General features: G+C 45.9%; 1 protein-coding gene across 2 annotated transcripts in view; it reads left to right on the top strand.

The window, feature by feature from the left end:
• Positions 1 to 12,786, top strand: part of ALPK3 (alpha kinase 3) — a 79,274-nt gene that overhangs the window by 15,937 nt on the left and 50,551 nt on the right. For both annotated transcript variants that reach the window (XM_081838668.1, XM_081838669.1), the window contains one exon: positions 1,133 to 1,254. In XM_081838668.1, the coding sequence (XP_081694794.1) occupies positions 1,133 to 1,254 (122 nt within the window). The remainder of the gene's footprint in view (positions 1 to 1,132; positions 1,255 to 12,786) is intronic.

The following is a 12,786-nucleotide window of genomic DNA, read 5'->3' on the forward strand; positions in this document are numbered from 1 at the left end:
AATATGTCTAGCATTGCATCACTGCATGCCTCTTTTCAATAGACAGAAGAAGAATTCACAGACGGGACCTGGTTTGATGGCTTGAAGTGCATCCGCAGATCTTTGTCAAACATGTGGACATACCTCTGAGTTAATTCAAGGACACGTCCACATGACATGTGTTGTCTAATATGTTGGTGCAGAAACAGTTGCACGTCCTCTTGATCCTCCAAGACCCATGAAGAGGTCCAGGGTCAAAAGTATTTTGGGTGTAAAATCACAGAGGCATGGGTGTGGTTAGGACATGTGTGCCCATTTTTGATCAGGTGACTGTGAAGCATGTCTGAATATAAAAAACTGTGGTTCATTCTAGCCCTCCAACCTTTCCCCCCAGAGATGGATGTTGCAAAGAGGCAACAGCAGAACTCTGGCCCATGTTGATAACATGGATGAGTCCCCATGCTATAATTCCAATGGGTTAGGGTTACGCCTCATCAGAATAGACCCAATTAAATGGATGGACATGACTAAAACCTTTCGACTAAAACTAAAAGTGTGGGGTCCCACGCACACTGTATATTCGAAGCACACCAGTTCTCCCACGGAATCATGGGAGCGGTAGTTTGCCTCTCACAGGGCTACAATTCCCAGGATTCTTTGCAAGGAGGACGATGTGCTTCAAGTGTATGGTGTGTACACAGCCTAGGTGGACCAATGGTTGGACTTGGGCAGCATGTGCAACATATATTCAAAGCACACATACCTTCCCAAGAATCCTGGGAACTGTAGTTTGTTCAGGGTTCTTGGAATTGTAGCTCTGTGTGTGATAAACTAGCACCCAGGCTGCTTTGGGGGGGGGCAGGGAGATGTGCTTTAAATGTATGGTGTGTAACCTTAGTTTGATGCGACCCAATCATTGTTTGATAACCAACGGGAGCAGTTTCATGATCAGTTTCCCCAGAGCCATGTCTCTTTTAATTCAGCAGCAGTTTCTCAGTGGGAGTCCAGCTGGGATGTGAGGCTGCTTTGTAAGGTAGATCCTTGTGAACAGGGAGGGCGGGCGGTGGGGGGGAACAAGGGCACAAAATGCCTTCGCAATTCTTCGCCACGTACCTCGACCATGTTCTAATATTGTTCCTTGAATTGCTTCTAGGAGCACCTTCTGTGCAATTATTGCTCAGCTGACCGAGGAAACCCAGCCCCTTTTTGAAACCACTCTCAAGTCCTACGCCGTCTCTGAGGATGCAGATGCCAAGTTCACCTGCATCGTGACAGGTACGTTAGCACAGTTAGCACAGCAGCAAGATGCAGGGATTCAGATAAAGTGCAATGGTTGTTGTTGTTTAATTAAATTTGTATACCACCCTTCAGCCATAGACCCCAGAGCAGTCCACGACATAAAATGACAATATCAAAACCACAAAATACATAGTAAAAATATTAACAAGATCAAACGAATAATATCCGTTCCCATAACACATTTAAAAGGGCATCAGATGTCAATCAGCCAAAGGCCTGGTTGTAGAGGAATGTTTTCACCTGGCGCCTAAAGGTGTACAATGAAGGTGCCAGGTGAGTCTCCCTAGGGAGAGCATTCCACAAATGGCGAGCCTCAGAGGATGATCTCAGGGTCTGGATAAGTTCATATGGAGGGAGACAGTCCTTGCTGCATGGCAGTCCTGAGCCCTTTAAAGTTTTATAGGTCAAGACCAGTACTTTGAACTGGGCCTGGAAACTTATTGGCATACCCTGCAGTTGGGCCAGGATTGGCATTATTTGCTCATACCTTCTTGCCCTGGGGAACAACCTGGCTGCCAAATTCAGCACTCTTTTTCTCTCTTTCTCAGGGTCCAGCTAGACATGATAGTGGCAGACGTATTCATGTGTCTGCCCCGTTTGCGCATGATGTCAGATCTAAAATTAGCACTGAATAAACCAGAACATTTGCAGCATAAAAAGTTACAAGGGTTTAGCAGTAAATTACGGGGCATGCACCAATTGGAAACAAAGCGGTATGACCACCTTAAAACTTTTGTAAGCACAAACAGTATTGTTTGTATTATTCTATGTGAACAAACAGTTCACATAGAACTGCCCTGGTACCATCATGAGCCGAAATCATCCTGAAGCATGATAAAAATAATGTCTGGAGGCTCTCCCAGTTCAGCCCTGAGAGTTTTTTGTCCGTTACCAGGATCTGTACTCTTAAAAGTCTTGTGGTACTATCCAGTTCCAGTCAATTTCCTAGCTCTGGGTGCAAGAACACCTCACAGCCAGTTCTCTCAATCTCAAATGTTTGCTTCTGTCTCCCAAACACTGTGACGGAATCTCTTAGAGGCGCTTCAGTTTTCTCTTGAGAGACCAAGATAAATGGTTGCAGGCTGGAGCCCTTCTTCTGATAACAGGCCGGATCTGTGTGTTGTGACAGCTTCTTTCATGGCTTGGAATAATGTGCAAGGGTGTTTTTGTTTTTTTAATCCCCTTCCAAGTGGCTGAATTCCTAAACCTGGTAGTTGGAGCAGAGAGTTGATGCCTCCTGCTACTTAGACACCCTGCAACAAGCACAGCACCATTCTTTCCCTCCAGCCATTTTTTCATCTTAGGGCACTTCCAGATGAGCTGTTTATTGGGCATAAATCCTGATTGGTTTGCAGGCAGATTGACTTGGCTATTTAATGAGCATTCGTTCTGATTCATTTGTGGGGCGGGGATGACCGCCAAAGAAAGTATTATCCCACACTTCCCAGGGAATTTCCCCATCACCTGTTTTAAAAAGTCTGATCTTTTGTTCATAAGGCCTCTCAATCAACTGTAATTGTCCAACCTGAATTTGCCAGGTTGTGACTGTGGCTCAGCCAAAAATAGGGATTGTAAGGAAGGGTAGTCTTTGAGAGGAACCTCTCTAGTTTCAAAAAACAATGCCAAACCCTTTTAAAATCACACTTTTGCAAATGGTATAAATTTCCCCCAAATAGTTAAATAGATTTGCACAGCTTACTCCACACCTAGATTTCCTTAACACTTAGTTGCATTTTATTTGGGCCGGTCTATAATTTGATTTTACTGCACACCAACTGTGGACTTGGATGCTCCTGGTGTACCCTTTGCACCCAGGGTGATCTCATCTGCGCCTCTCTCCCCTTGGCCTCCTGGTGGGCTTCAAATGCCCTTTCTGCTCCAAGATTCTGTCTGTCTTTTTGTTGCTTTCATTCCTTGACCAATGGCTGCTGTCTCGATCTCTCCGCCGTCCCCAAAGCAAAGTAAAAATAGCACCTCCCAGATGCATGTCTGGCTTTCCCCATATATTCAGACAATTTACAGTATCTCCACCCCTTCCGTTTTTAAAAAGCATTTCCTTCCTTTTTGGGAGGCTGGCGGCTTGGCTAGCATGCTTGGTCGCTGCTCCTAAGAGTTCAGTGACAGCCTGTATCTTCCTCTGAAATGACTGGAATAAATTATCTCTGCTCAGCAAGAGGGAGGTTAGGCAAGGGCACAATTGTATCTGCGATGACTAGCATCTTTTGTGTAAGATCCTGGAGCTTTCAGGGACTTCAAAGGGCAACTAGTCCACCCGTGTCGAGGCAGATCTGCTGCTATAGCATCTCTAATAAGTGACTGTTCAGCCTCTGCATTAAAACCACAGACAAAGGAGAGTGAATTGCCTTCCTCCACACAGCCAAAGAGGGTTGGGAAGACAGGCAAGCCTGCTGAAGTTTATGCAGACAAATACAAAATCGACAAGTGAATAATCCACTCCTCCCCAACCTTGTGACCTCCAGATGTTGTTGGGATCTGACTCATTGTCCCTGACCATTGGCCATGCTGGCTGGGGCTGATGGGAGCTAGAGTCCCACAACTTATGGAGTGCACCAGGTTGGGCAAGGCTGGTACAGTGGTGCCCCGCAAGACGAATGCCTCGCAAGATGAAAAACTCGCTAGATGAAAGGGTTTTCCGTTTTTTGAGGTGCTTCGCAAGACGAATTTCCCTATGGGCTTGCTTTGCAAGACGAAAACGTCTTGCGAGTCTTGCGAGTTTTTTCCCTTTTTTTCCTTTTTCTAAGCTGCTAAGCCGCTAATAGCCGCTAAGCCGCTAATAGCGCTAATCCGCTAAGCCGCTAATGGCCGTGCTTCGCAAGACGAAAAAACCGCTAGACGAAGAGACTCGTGGAACGGATTGTTTTCGTCTTGCGAGGCACCACTGTATAATATTTCTCCTTTCTCAAACAGTAGAGCATGACATGCTTAATTTCAGGGTTGTGGGTTCAAGCCCCATGTTGTTGTTGTTGTTGTTGTTGTTGTTTTGTTGTTGTTGTTGTTGTTATTGTTATTGTTGTTGTTGTTGTTGTTATTATTATTATTATTATCATCATCATCATCATCATCATCATCATCATACCCCACCCATCTGGCTGGGTTTCCCCAGCCACTCTGGGCCGCTTACCACACATATAAAAACATAGTAAAGCATCTTGTTGAGCAAAACGATTTCATACAGTTCTGTTATCCTTCCTCCCAGTTGCCTTGTTCTGCATTTTAGGGCTGGGTGTGCATCATTTAGTGGCAAACAAATGCCTTCAATAAATGGTACCCAATGTATGTTGGTGGGTTCAGGAACACTTGGCATGTTGTGGGATTACAGAGAATTGCCACCATCTTTCTGCAGTCACTGTCATAGGAGAGGCTTCCCAACAGATATGAAATTGCGGATTCTCATTTCACCCTTTGCACCTTCCAAGGAATCAGCCGCTTGTGGCTGTGTGAATGGGACTAAACAGCTGACACACCTCAAACTCACCTGGAGTCATATTCCTCAGCCCAGAGTTAGGATGGAGAGAGATCCAGTTGTTTGAATTTAAAGGCAAACCTCCCTAATTTGCACTTTCTGAAACAGCACAGGAACTGAAACGCAGCCATCTTCTATAATTTGTGCTTCTCCACATTTTTCGCAGTGCAGTTCTCCAGTGGAGTAATGTGTACAAAAAGGTGTATATTAGGGTAAAATGTGCAAAAGAAGCAGCAGCATAAATTTATTATTTGCGAAAGGAGTGTGTTAGGACTGGGCATATCTGGCTTTCAACATCACAATATATCACCAGCTAAATATTTTGATATACTGATATATCACAACGTCTGAAATAAGGATGGAGCTTCATGGTTTTCCCCACATTGTGATCTTTGCACAGCGCGCGCGCACACACACACACACACACTGATTTGCAATATATTGCCAGGTCAAAAATTATGAAACTGATATAAAAATATGGATTTCAAACCTGTTTTGGACAATATATTGATATATCGCCCAGCCCTGGAGTGTATTAGAGGAAATTGCTTTGCAATGTATGTATAACAGACAAAATTGCACACACAAATGTGTGTATTTTAGCACACATTTGCAGTAAAATGTTGATGAATTTTCTCAAGTCCTTTTAATGCATGGCTTGGACTTTTGATTTTTATAATCATCATGTTTTTCATTTGTTGTGAGGGCTGTTCATGGTGAGATAGAAATTTGTAAATAAATATAAGTGGAGAATTGTCTCCCTCACTGGGCTCTAAGCCTATGTCTGCAAGTAAACATGGACCCAGACCCCCTGAAACTGAATATGTATTCAGGAGGGTGGGGGATTTGAGGAGGGAATTAGCCATCTAGGAAAGAGTTAAGTGGCCTTCTGCTCCTCTCTTGACAGTTTTTTTTTTTTTTTTTTGCTTTTTGCTGCAAATCACACCTCCCTAGCCTCAATTTGCAAAGAAGCAGGCAAAATTAAATTCCAGTCCAACTCTCCCACCATAATTTATTTTCGTGAAGTGTGATAAACTTCTCGAGTGAGATGAGATTGCATGTCATTTGCAGGTTTTGTCCTGTATGAAAAAGGGCACTTTCCTCTATGCAAGAAACCTGGCTTTTTCTCCCCAAAACAGCCAGATAAAAATTAAGAAACATCTGCATCTCATGGGCATGGTCTCCTCCAGATGTTGTTGGACTGGCACTCCTGAGATTAATTAATTTTGAGTTTATTAAATTAACACTCCAAACTTCCTCACAGAAGAGCCTGGGGCAGGCTGACCATCACTGACCACTGGCTGTGCTGATGGGAGTTGGAGTCGAGCGATCTCTGGAAGACCTCACCTTGGCTATCCTGCTTGGATTGTGTGGGTTACTGGGCTGAGAGAGGGGGTGGATACTCTTGGGGGCCACGGAGTCTTCAAGCTGGATGTCCTCTGTTCTGCAAGCAGAAATGGCTGGTGTGTTTCCAGGCTCTTTCCTGCAGCTGTGATGGCTAACAATTTACTTTAAAAGCAACAGTTTTGCTTCCCCTCCTGGAAAAGGCCATAGATTCTCAGTCGAAACAAAATAAAAAAATTCCTTCCAGTAGCACCTTAGAGACCAAATAATAATAATAATAACACAGTGGTACCTCAGGTTAAGTACTTAATTCGTTCCGGAGGTCTGTACTTAACCTGAAACTGTTCTTAACCTGAAGCACCACTTTAGCTAATGGGGCCTCCTGCTGCCGCTGCGCCGCCGCCGCGTGATTTCTGTTCTCATCCTGAAGCAAAGTTCTTAACCTGAGGTACTATTTCTGGGTTAGCAGAGTCTGTAACCTGAAGCACATGTAACCCGAGGTACCACTGTAATAATAATAATAATAATAATAATAATAATAATAATAATAATAGTAGTATCTGTAATGGAGATGAGCATTTTGGCTTTTTAAAGAGACATTTGCATTGCAAACAGATTGACCCAGACCCACATTAATAATAATTTATTATTTATACCCTGTCCATCTGGCTGGGTTTCCCCAGCCACTCTGGGCGGCTTCCAACAGAATATTAAAATACAATAACCTATTAAACATTAAAAGCTTCCCTAAACTAGGCTGCCTTCAGATGTCTTCTGAATTTCAGGTAGTTGTTTATCTCTTTGACATCTGAAGGGTGGGCGTTCCACAGGGTGGGTGCCACTACCGAGAAGGCCCTCTAAGTTTGTTATTGGTATGAGTTTTCTGAAGAAGTGTGCATGCACATGAAAGCTCATACCAATAACAAACTTAGTTGGTGTCTAAGGTGCTACTGGAAGGAATTTTTTTCTTTTGTTTCGACTACGGCAGACCAACACTGCTACCTACCTGTGAATAGATTCTCAGTGTTAGAGAATCGCCTTTGCATGCAGCAGGTCCCAGGTACAATCCCCATCATCTCTGGGTAGGACTGGGAGAGACCCCTGCTCAAAACATTTGAGAGCTGCTGCCAGCCAGTGTAAACAGCACTAAGCTAGTTGGATCCAGTGGTATGGACTGGCTCAGTACAAGGCAGCTTCATATGTTCTTCTTGTGAGTTTCTGCCCCTGCATAAGTTAAAATTCAGTAGCTGCTGAGCATGGGGCTATTGCTGGGTTCTCCCACATGTAGCAAGGTTCCCCCCCCCCTAAACTTTTCTCTACTTCTGCAAACCTTGGTGTTTTCCCAAAGCTGGTTGATACTTTGCTCTTGTGCATGAATGGTACTGTTTGAGCTATATCACCTGTGACATTTGCTGCCTGCACATTGGAAATATTATTATTATTTATTGAGTTTATATACGGCCCTATACCCCGAGGTCTCAGGGTGGTTCACAGAAAAAATCACAGCATATATAATCTGAATAAATACAATAACCCAATATGCCCCCCAAGAAAAGAGCCACATTTTAAAAGGGTAAAGTAAAGGTAGAGGGACCCCTGACCATTAGGTCCAGTCATGACCGACTCTGGGGTTGCGGCGCTCATCTCGCTTTATTGGCCAAAGGAGCTGGCGTACAGCTTCTGGGTCATGTGGCCAGCATGACTAAGCCGCTTCTGGTGAACCAGAGCAGCGCACGGAAATGCCGTTTACCTTCCCGCCAGAGTGGTACCTATTTATCTACTTGCACTTTGACGTGCTTTTGAACTACTAGGTTGGCAGGAGCAGGGACTGAGCAATGGGAGCTCACCCCGTTGCAGAGATTTGAACCACCGACCTTCTGATTGGCAAGTCCTAGGCTCTGTGGTTTAACCCACAGTGCCACCCGCGTCCCTTTTAAAAGGGTATAGGATGTCAAACAGATCAACCAAAGGCCTGGTTAAAAAGGAACTAAAGGTCTGTAATGAAGGCACCAGGCAAACTTCCCTGCAGAGAGCATTCCAGAGACGGGAATGCAGAGAAGGCCCGTTCTTGTGTTGTCACCCTTTGGACCTCTCGAGGAGGAGGCACATGAAGAAGGGCCTCAGAAGATGATCTCAGGATCTGGGTAGGTTCATATGGAGAGAGGCTCCTTGAGGTATTGCAGTCCTGAGCAGTTTAAGGCTCAAGGAGCAGATGAGTTTCTCAGGTTTATGGGCTCCTCTAGGTGGTTGGTTTATTCAGAGTGCAACAACAGTACTTGTGGGTAGATATCTACTGGACTGTCTGCACTGATGGGAAACAAAGCGATATGTCTGCCCCAAAGCTTTTGCAGGCGCGAACAGTGTTGAAAGTGGGGTGACGTATAACGCCCCCCCAACACCACCGTGAGCACAAATAATCATGCATGCACAAGGACCTGTGGACGGGGGCCTTTGGCTGTGTACACACCACAGATTCAAAACATGCCCCCAAGAGTTCTGGGAGCTGTAGTTTACCTTTCACAGAGCTGCAATTCCCAGCGCCCTTCGCAACTTACAGTTCCCAGGATTCCTGGGCAGGAGAGGACTTTAAATGTTCTTTAAACGCACGGTGTGTGCATGTTGTGTACAGTGGGAATCCCTCCATGTTATATGCAAAGTGTGCGTATGGTTTCTCCCCTCCCCCCATGCCAAACCTTGCAGCCTCATCTGTGCATGATATCCTCAGTTATAGAGAATGCCCCCAGCAGCAGCACCTGTGACTACTGGTGATCTGTCTGAGAGATGTAATCAGAGTCCCTGGAGGGAAACGGTCTAACCAAGTTCTTGGGCAGGTCTTCAACATGCTGGCGGGGGGGGGGGGAGAGAGAGAGAGAGCAGGGTGGGAGAGAGGCAGCTCCTATTACAGCTCTCTCTGAACACGTCACTCCTGTGATTCTTGGCCAGAAGAACTGCTGAAGGGGCAGGGATGGCAAGCCGGCCGGCCGGCCCTTCGCTTCACTTTGGCCTCTTTGCTGCATTCTGTAGCCACCACGTCCGCGTGGACCAGTCGGAGATCTTGGTAGGGGCAAAGCAAGCCCCTCTGAAAGGATGCTTTTAATGGGCAATTTGATGTGGAAATGGACCCTTTGCTACCGCAGTTAGAGTAGTTGGCAAAGATCTCTTTCTCATTTAATTGGAGAAGGGTAGAGCATCTGCTTGGCGGGCAGTAGGTCCCAGATGATTGATTGATTGATGATTTTCAATTTTATACATTTCAACCATTTTATAATCATTTTAACATTTCAAAATTTGACTTCCTCCCTCCCTTTCTGTGGTTCCTTAAATTTATTTTTATTTGCTAAATATCCAAATTAACTTAATTTACTCATTTATTCATCCACTTTAAATACATGCTCTTATAAAACTGCAGGTTATTACAGTAATCCTGCCAGTGTTCTTATCTGTTTACAATTTAATTGTAAATATTCCATAAACCATTTCCATTCTTTTATTTAAAAAGTTCATCATCTTGATTTCTCTCCCGCCCCCCCCCGGTAAGTTTCGCCATTTCTGCATATTCCATAAGTTTTTTGTATCCATTCTTCTTTCGCTGGGACTTCTTCTTTCTATTTTTGGGCAAGTAACATTATTGACGCTGTAGCCACATACATGAATAAATTGCTATACAGTTTGGATAGTTTTGTCCCTATAACTCCCCAAAGGAAAGCAGGTTCCAGATTCAATCCCTGGCAACTCCAGGGAAGCTTGGCGAAGGATTTTGGTTTGAAACCTTGAAAGGAGGGAATTAAAGTTAGGAAAAGAGCTGCTATTGCATCTTTTAAAAGCCATTTCTGCAACAGAACTCTTCCTGGCTAGTTGCACTCTTCGCCTAGGACGCATTGCAGTGCAGAGGATGGCTCCAAATCTGGTTAGAGAGCCCTGCTCTCTTTGTGGGGCTCTCTTGCGCATTCCTCTCTGTGTGAGGGGACTTCGGCCCCCCAGGCAGCCCTGCCCTGGCCTCTCTGCAAGGCGGTGTGTGCCTGTGAGCTGAGATAACTTTTTGAACTTCGCCCAAGTGCCAAGACCTAAGCAGGGGAAGGGAGAGGATGGAATGAGAGACACTGGAGGTCACCTTGGTTGTGGCAAATTGGAAGGACAGTTGCGAGAGAGAGAAGCTGGTTTTGGAAACTGGGAGGAGAGAGGCAGGCACCTCCGGAGAGGAAAAACAGGCAAGGTTTCGATCGTCCCCTGTTTGCACATGTGTGCACTTGTTTTTATCCTGCCCTGCCTATGCACGTTGGGGTGGGTGGGTGTCCTCATTTTATCCTCACAACAATCCTGCGAGGTAGACCAGGCTGAGAAGCAATGGTGGCTCAAGATCACCCAGTGTGGTTTATGGCTGAAGGGAGACTTGGACTTGCATCTCTCCAGTCCATGTCCCAACAACTGCGTAACCACAGGTGGAAGAGGACAGGGGCATGTGCCCCTTTCTAAATAGCTGTAGAGATGAGGGAATTTCAGCAGGTAAATCTGCACCCCTGAAATTCTTTTGCACGGCTTTGAAAGGGCGCAGGAGCCTTGTTTTCCTTGGCATCTGGCCTCCCTATCTCTTGCATAAACTCTGGTGTGGGAGCCATTGTTGGCTCTTTGGTTGCCTCCAAATCCATGCTCTGCGATTCTGTGGTTACGAGAAAGGCCGTATTAAATAAATAACGGCAGTCAGATACATCTGTGTATTTGCATAGTGTGTGTAGGTCCTCAGAGCTGCATTCCTATTTACAAAGCTGACCTCTTATATTCCCAAAGTGCACCTGCGTGGAGCAAGAGGCAACCAGAGGTTCTGGTCCTCTTATTTTTCCACAGTCCCTAAGTCAGAGTTTAGAGCCAGTGGAGATCCTTAGTCTGCTTGATTACACCTTAAGACCCTCTGGAGAGCCAGTATGGTGTAGTGGTTAAGAGCAGTGGACTCATAATCTGGGGAACTGGGTTCGTGCCTCCGCTCCTCCACATGCAGCTGCTGAGTGACCTTGGGCCAGTCACACTTCTCTCAGCCTCTCTCACCTCACAGAGTGTCTCACAGAGTGAGTCTCTCAGCCTCACTCACCTCACAGAGTGTTTGTTGTGGGGGAGGAAGGGAAAGGAGAATGTTAGCCGCTTTGAGACTCCTTCAGGTAGTGATAAAGCGGGATATCAAATCCAAAAATCCAACTCTTCTGGACAAGTTGCTGCAGAACTGTTCCAAAATGGTTTCCTATAGCCATTCAGTATCTTGTAAGTTTGACTCCTATTTCAGCGGCTGTGTGTGTGTGTGTGTTCGCGTTCTGGCAGGAGCTTAATCCTCCCTCTTGTGGACCAGAGATAACCAGGGAAGCACAGCGGAAAACCAAGCTGCTCCCTGGATGCTTTCCTCCCACAGTGCAAACAGTGTGTAAATCAATAGGAATGGGTTTAGGAAACGAGTCTTATGTTAATGCCTCGGGTTTAAAGCTGTAATTATCACTGTGCAAACATCCCTGAAGCTTAGAGGGGATGCTGAATATGATCCAAGCTTATGCACAGTTCCCAGAATGGGCACTATTCAAGAGCCACTTAAGGATGAAACTGTCTGGGATTGAGCTGCTTTCCTTGGGTGGATTCATGCAGCCCGAGCTTTTCTCGAATCCAGAGGCAGGAAAAGGCAGCAGTTGCCTGCAGATTGCTTGCTGGAGAAACGCTGCCTCTTGAGAATTAGCTAGGGGCAAGCTCCCCTCTTTGCTCACTTTGGCTCGGCTCAGGATAAGCCAAACTCTTTCCTCAAACATCACAAAATAGCTCGAATGATTTCTGAGGCAAGCCAAACTGATTTCCGAAACCAACATTCACTTGCTTGGTCCCTTAAATTGCTGTAGTCCTTGGGGAAACAACATTTTCCAGGGATTATTTGCTGTATTTCCCTCCCTCCTGTTTGTTAGGAGGCTAGGATTTGCCCTGGGGGGACGGAGGTGGGCAAATATGGCTGGCTGGCAAGATGAGGTTGTTGTTTTTTGTGGGGTGGGGGCTCCGTGGGGAATCAGAATTCAGGAGTGTGATGCTCGTTGCGCATTTGAGACAAGCATCATCGGCTCCCGAGTCTTATGCTTGCAAGTCGGGAAATATGAGCCTTGACTCCTCTGAGTCAAAGGCATATCTAGCATTGTGTACCACACACTGATCCCAAATGTCCTCTCAGTTCCCCTGGGGACATTTAGGCTATAAGGAAGGAGTGGGGGAAACCTGTGTTGCTAGGATAGAGCTCCATCACCTCTGACCATTGGCCCAAAACTGCCTAGAATCTGGGGTGGATGGTGCCCATTGGGACTAGTGAGACAGAAGACAGAGGGCCTGGCAGCAGCTGGAGCCCAGAGCCAAGGACAAACAAAGCCAATCTGTTCTAGTTTTGCCCCTAGTGAGTTCCATGCTGAGAACACAAAGGGTAAGGTCTTCTAGTAGTTGTGTGTCCCAGGAATTTAGGTGAGGGCCAGCCATGGATGAGTTGAAGAGGGTTCAGGTGGGTGAGTTGGCCCATCTAGTGCCAAAGCAGGAAGAAGCTGGCAGGCAATGCCATCCCCTAGACTGGATGCAAATATGGAGGCAGACCTGTGAGGGCAGGCTGAGGTTGGTGGGGCACTGCCCCATTTGCCCTCATGGATCAGCCTCCACTGTCCAGAAAGCCACAGGTTCTC

This window comes from Podarcis erhardii, assembly GCF_964252035.2.
Source record: "Podarcis erhardii genome assembly, chromosome: 14".
Classification (NCBI taxonomy): Eukaryota; Metazoa; Chordata; class Lepidosauria; order Squamata; family Lacertidae; genus Podarcis; species Podarcis erhardii.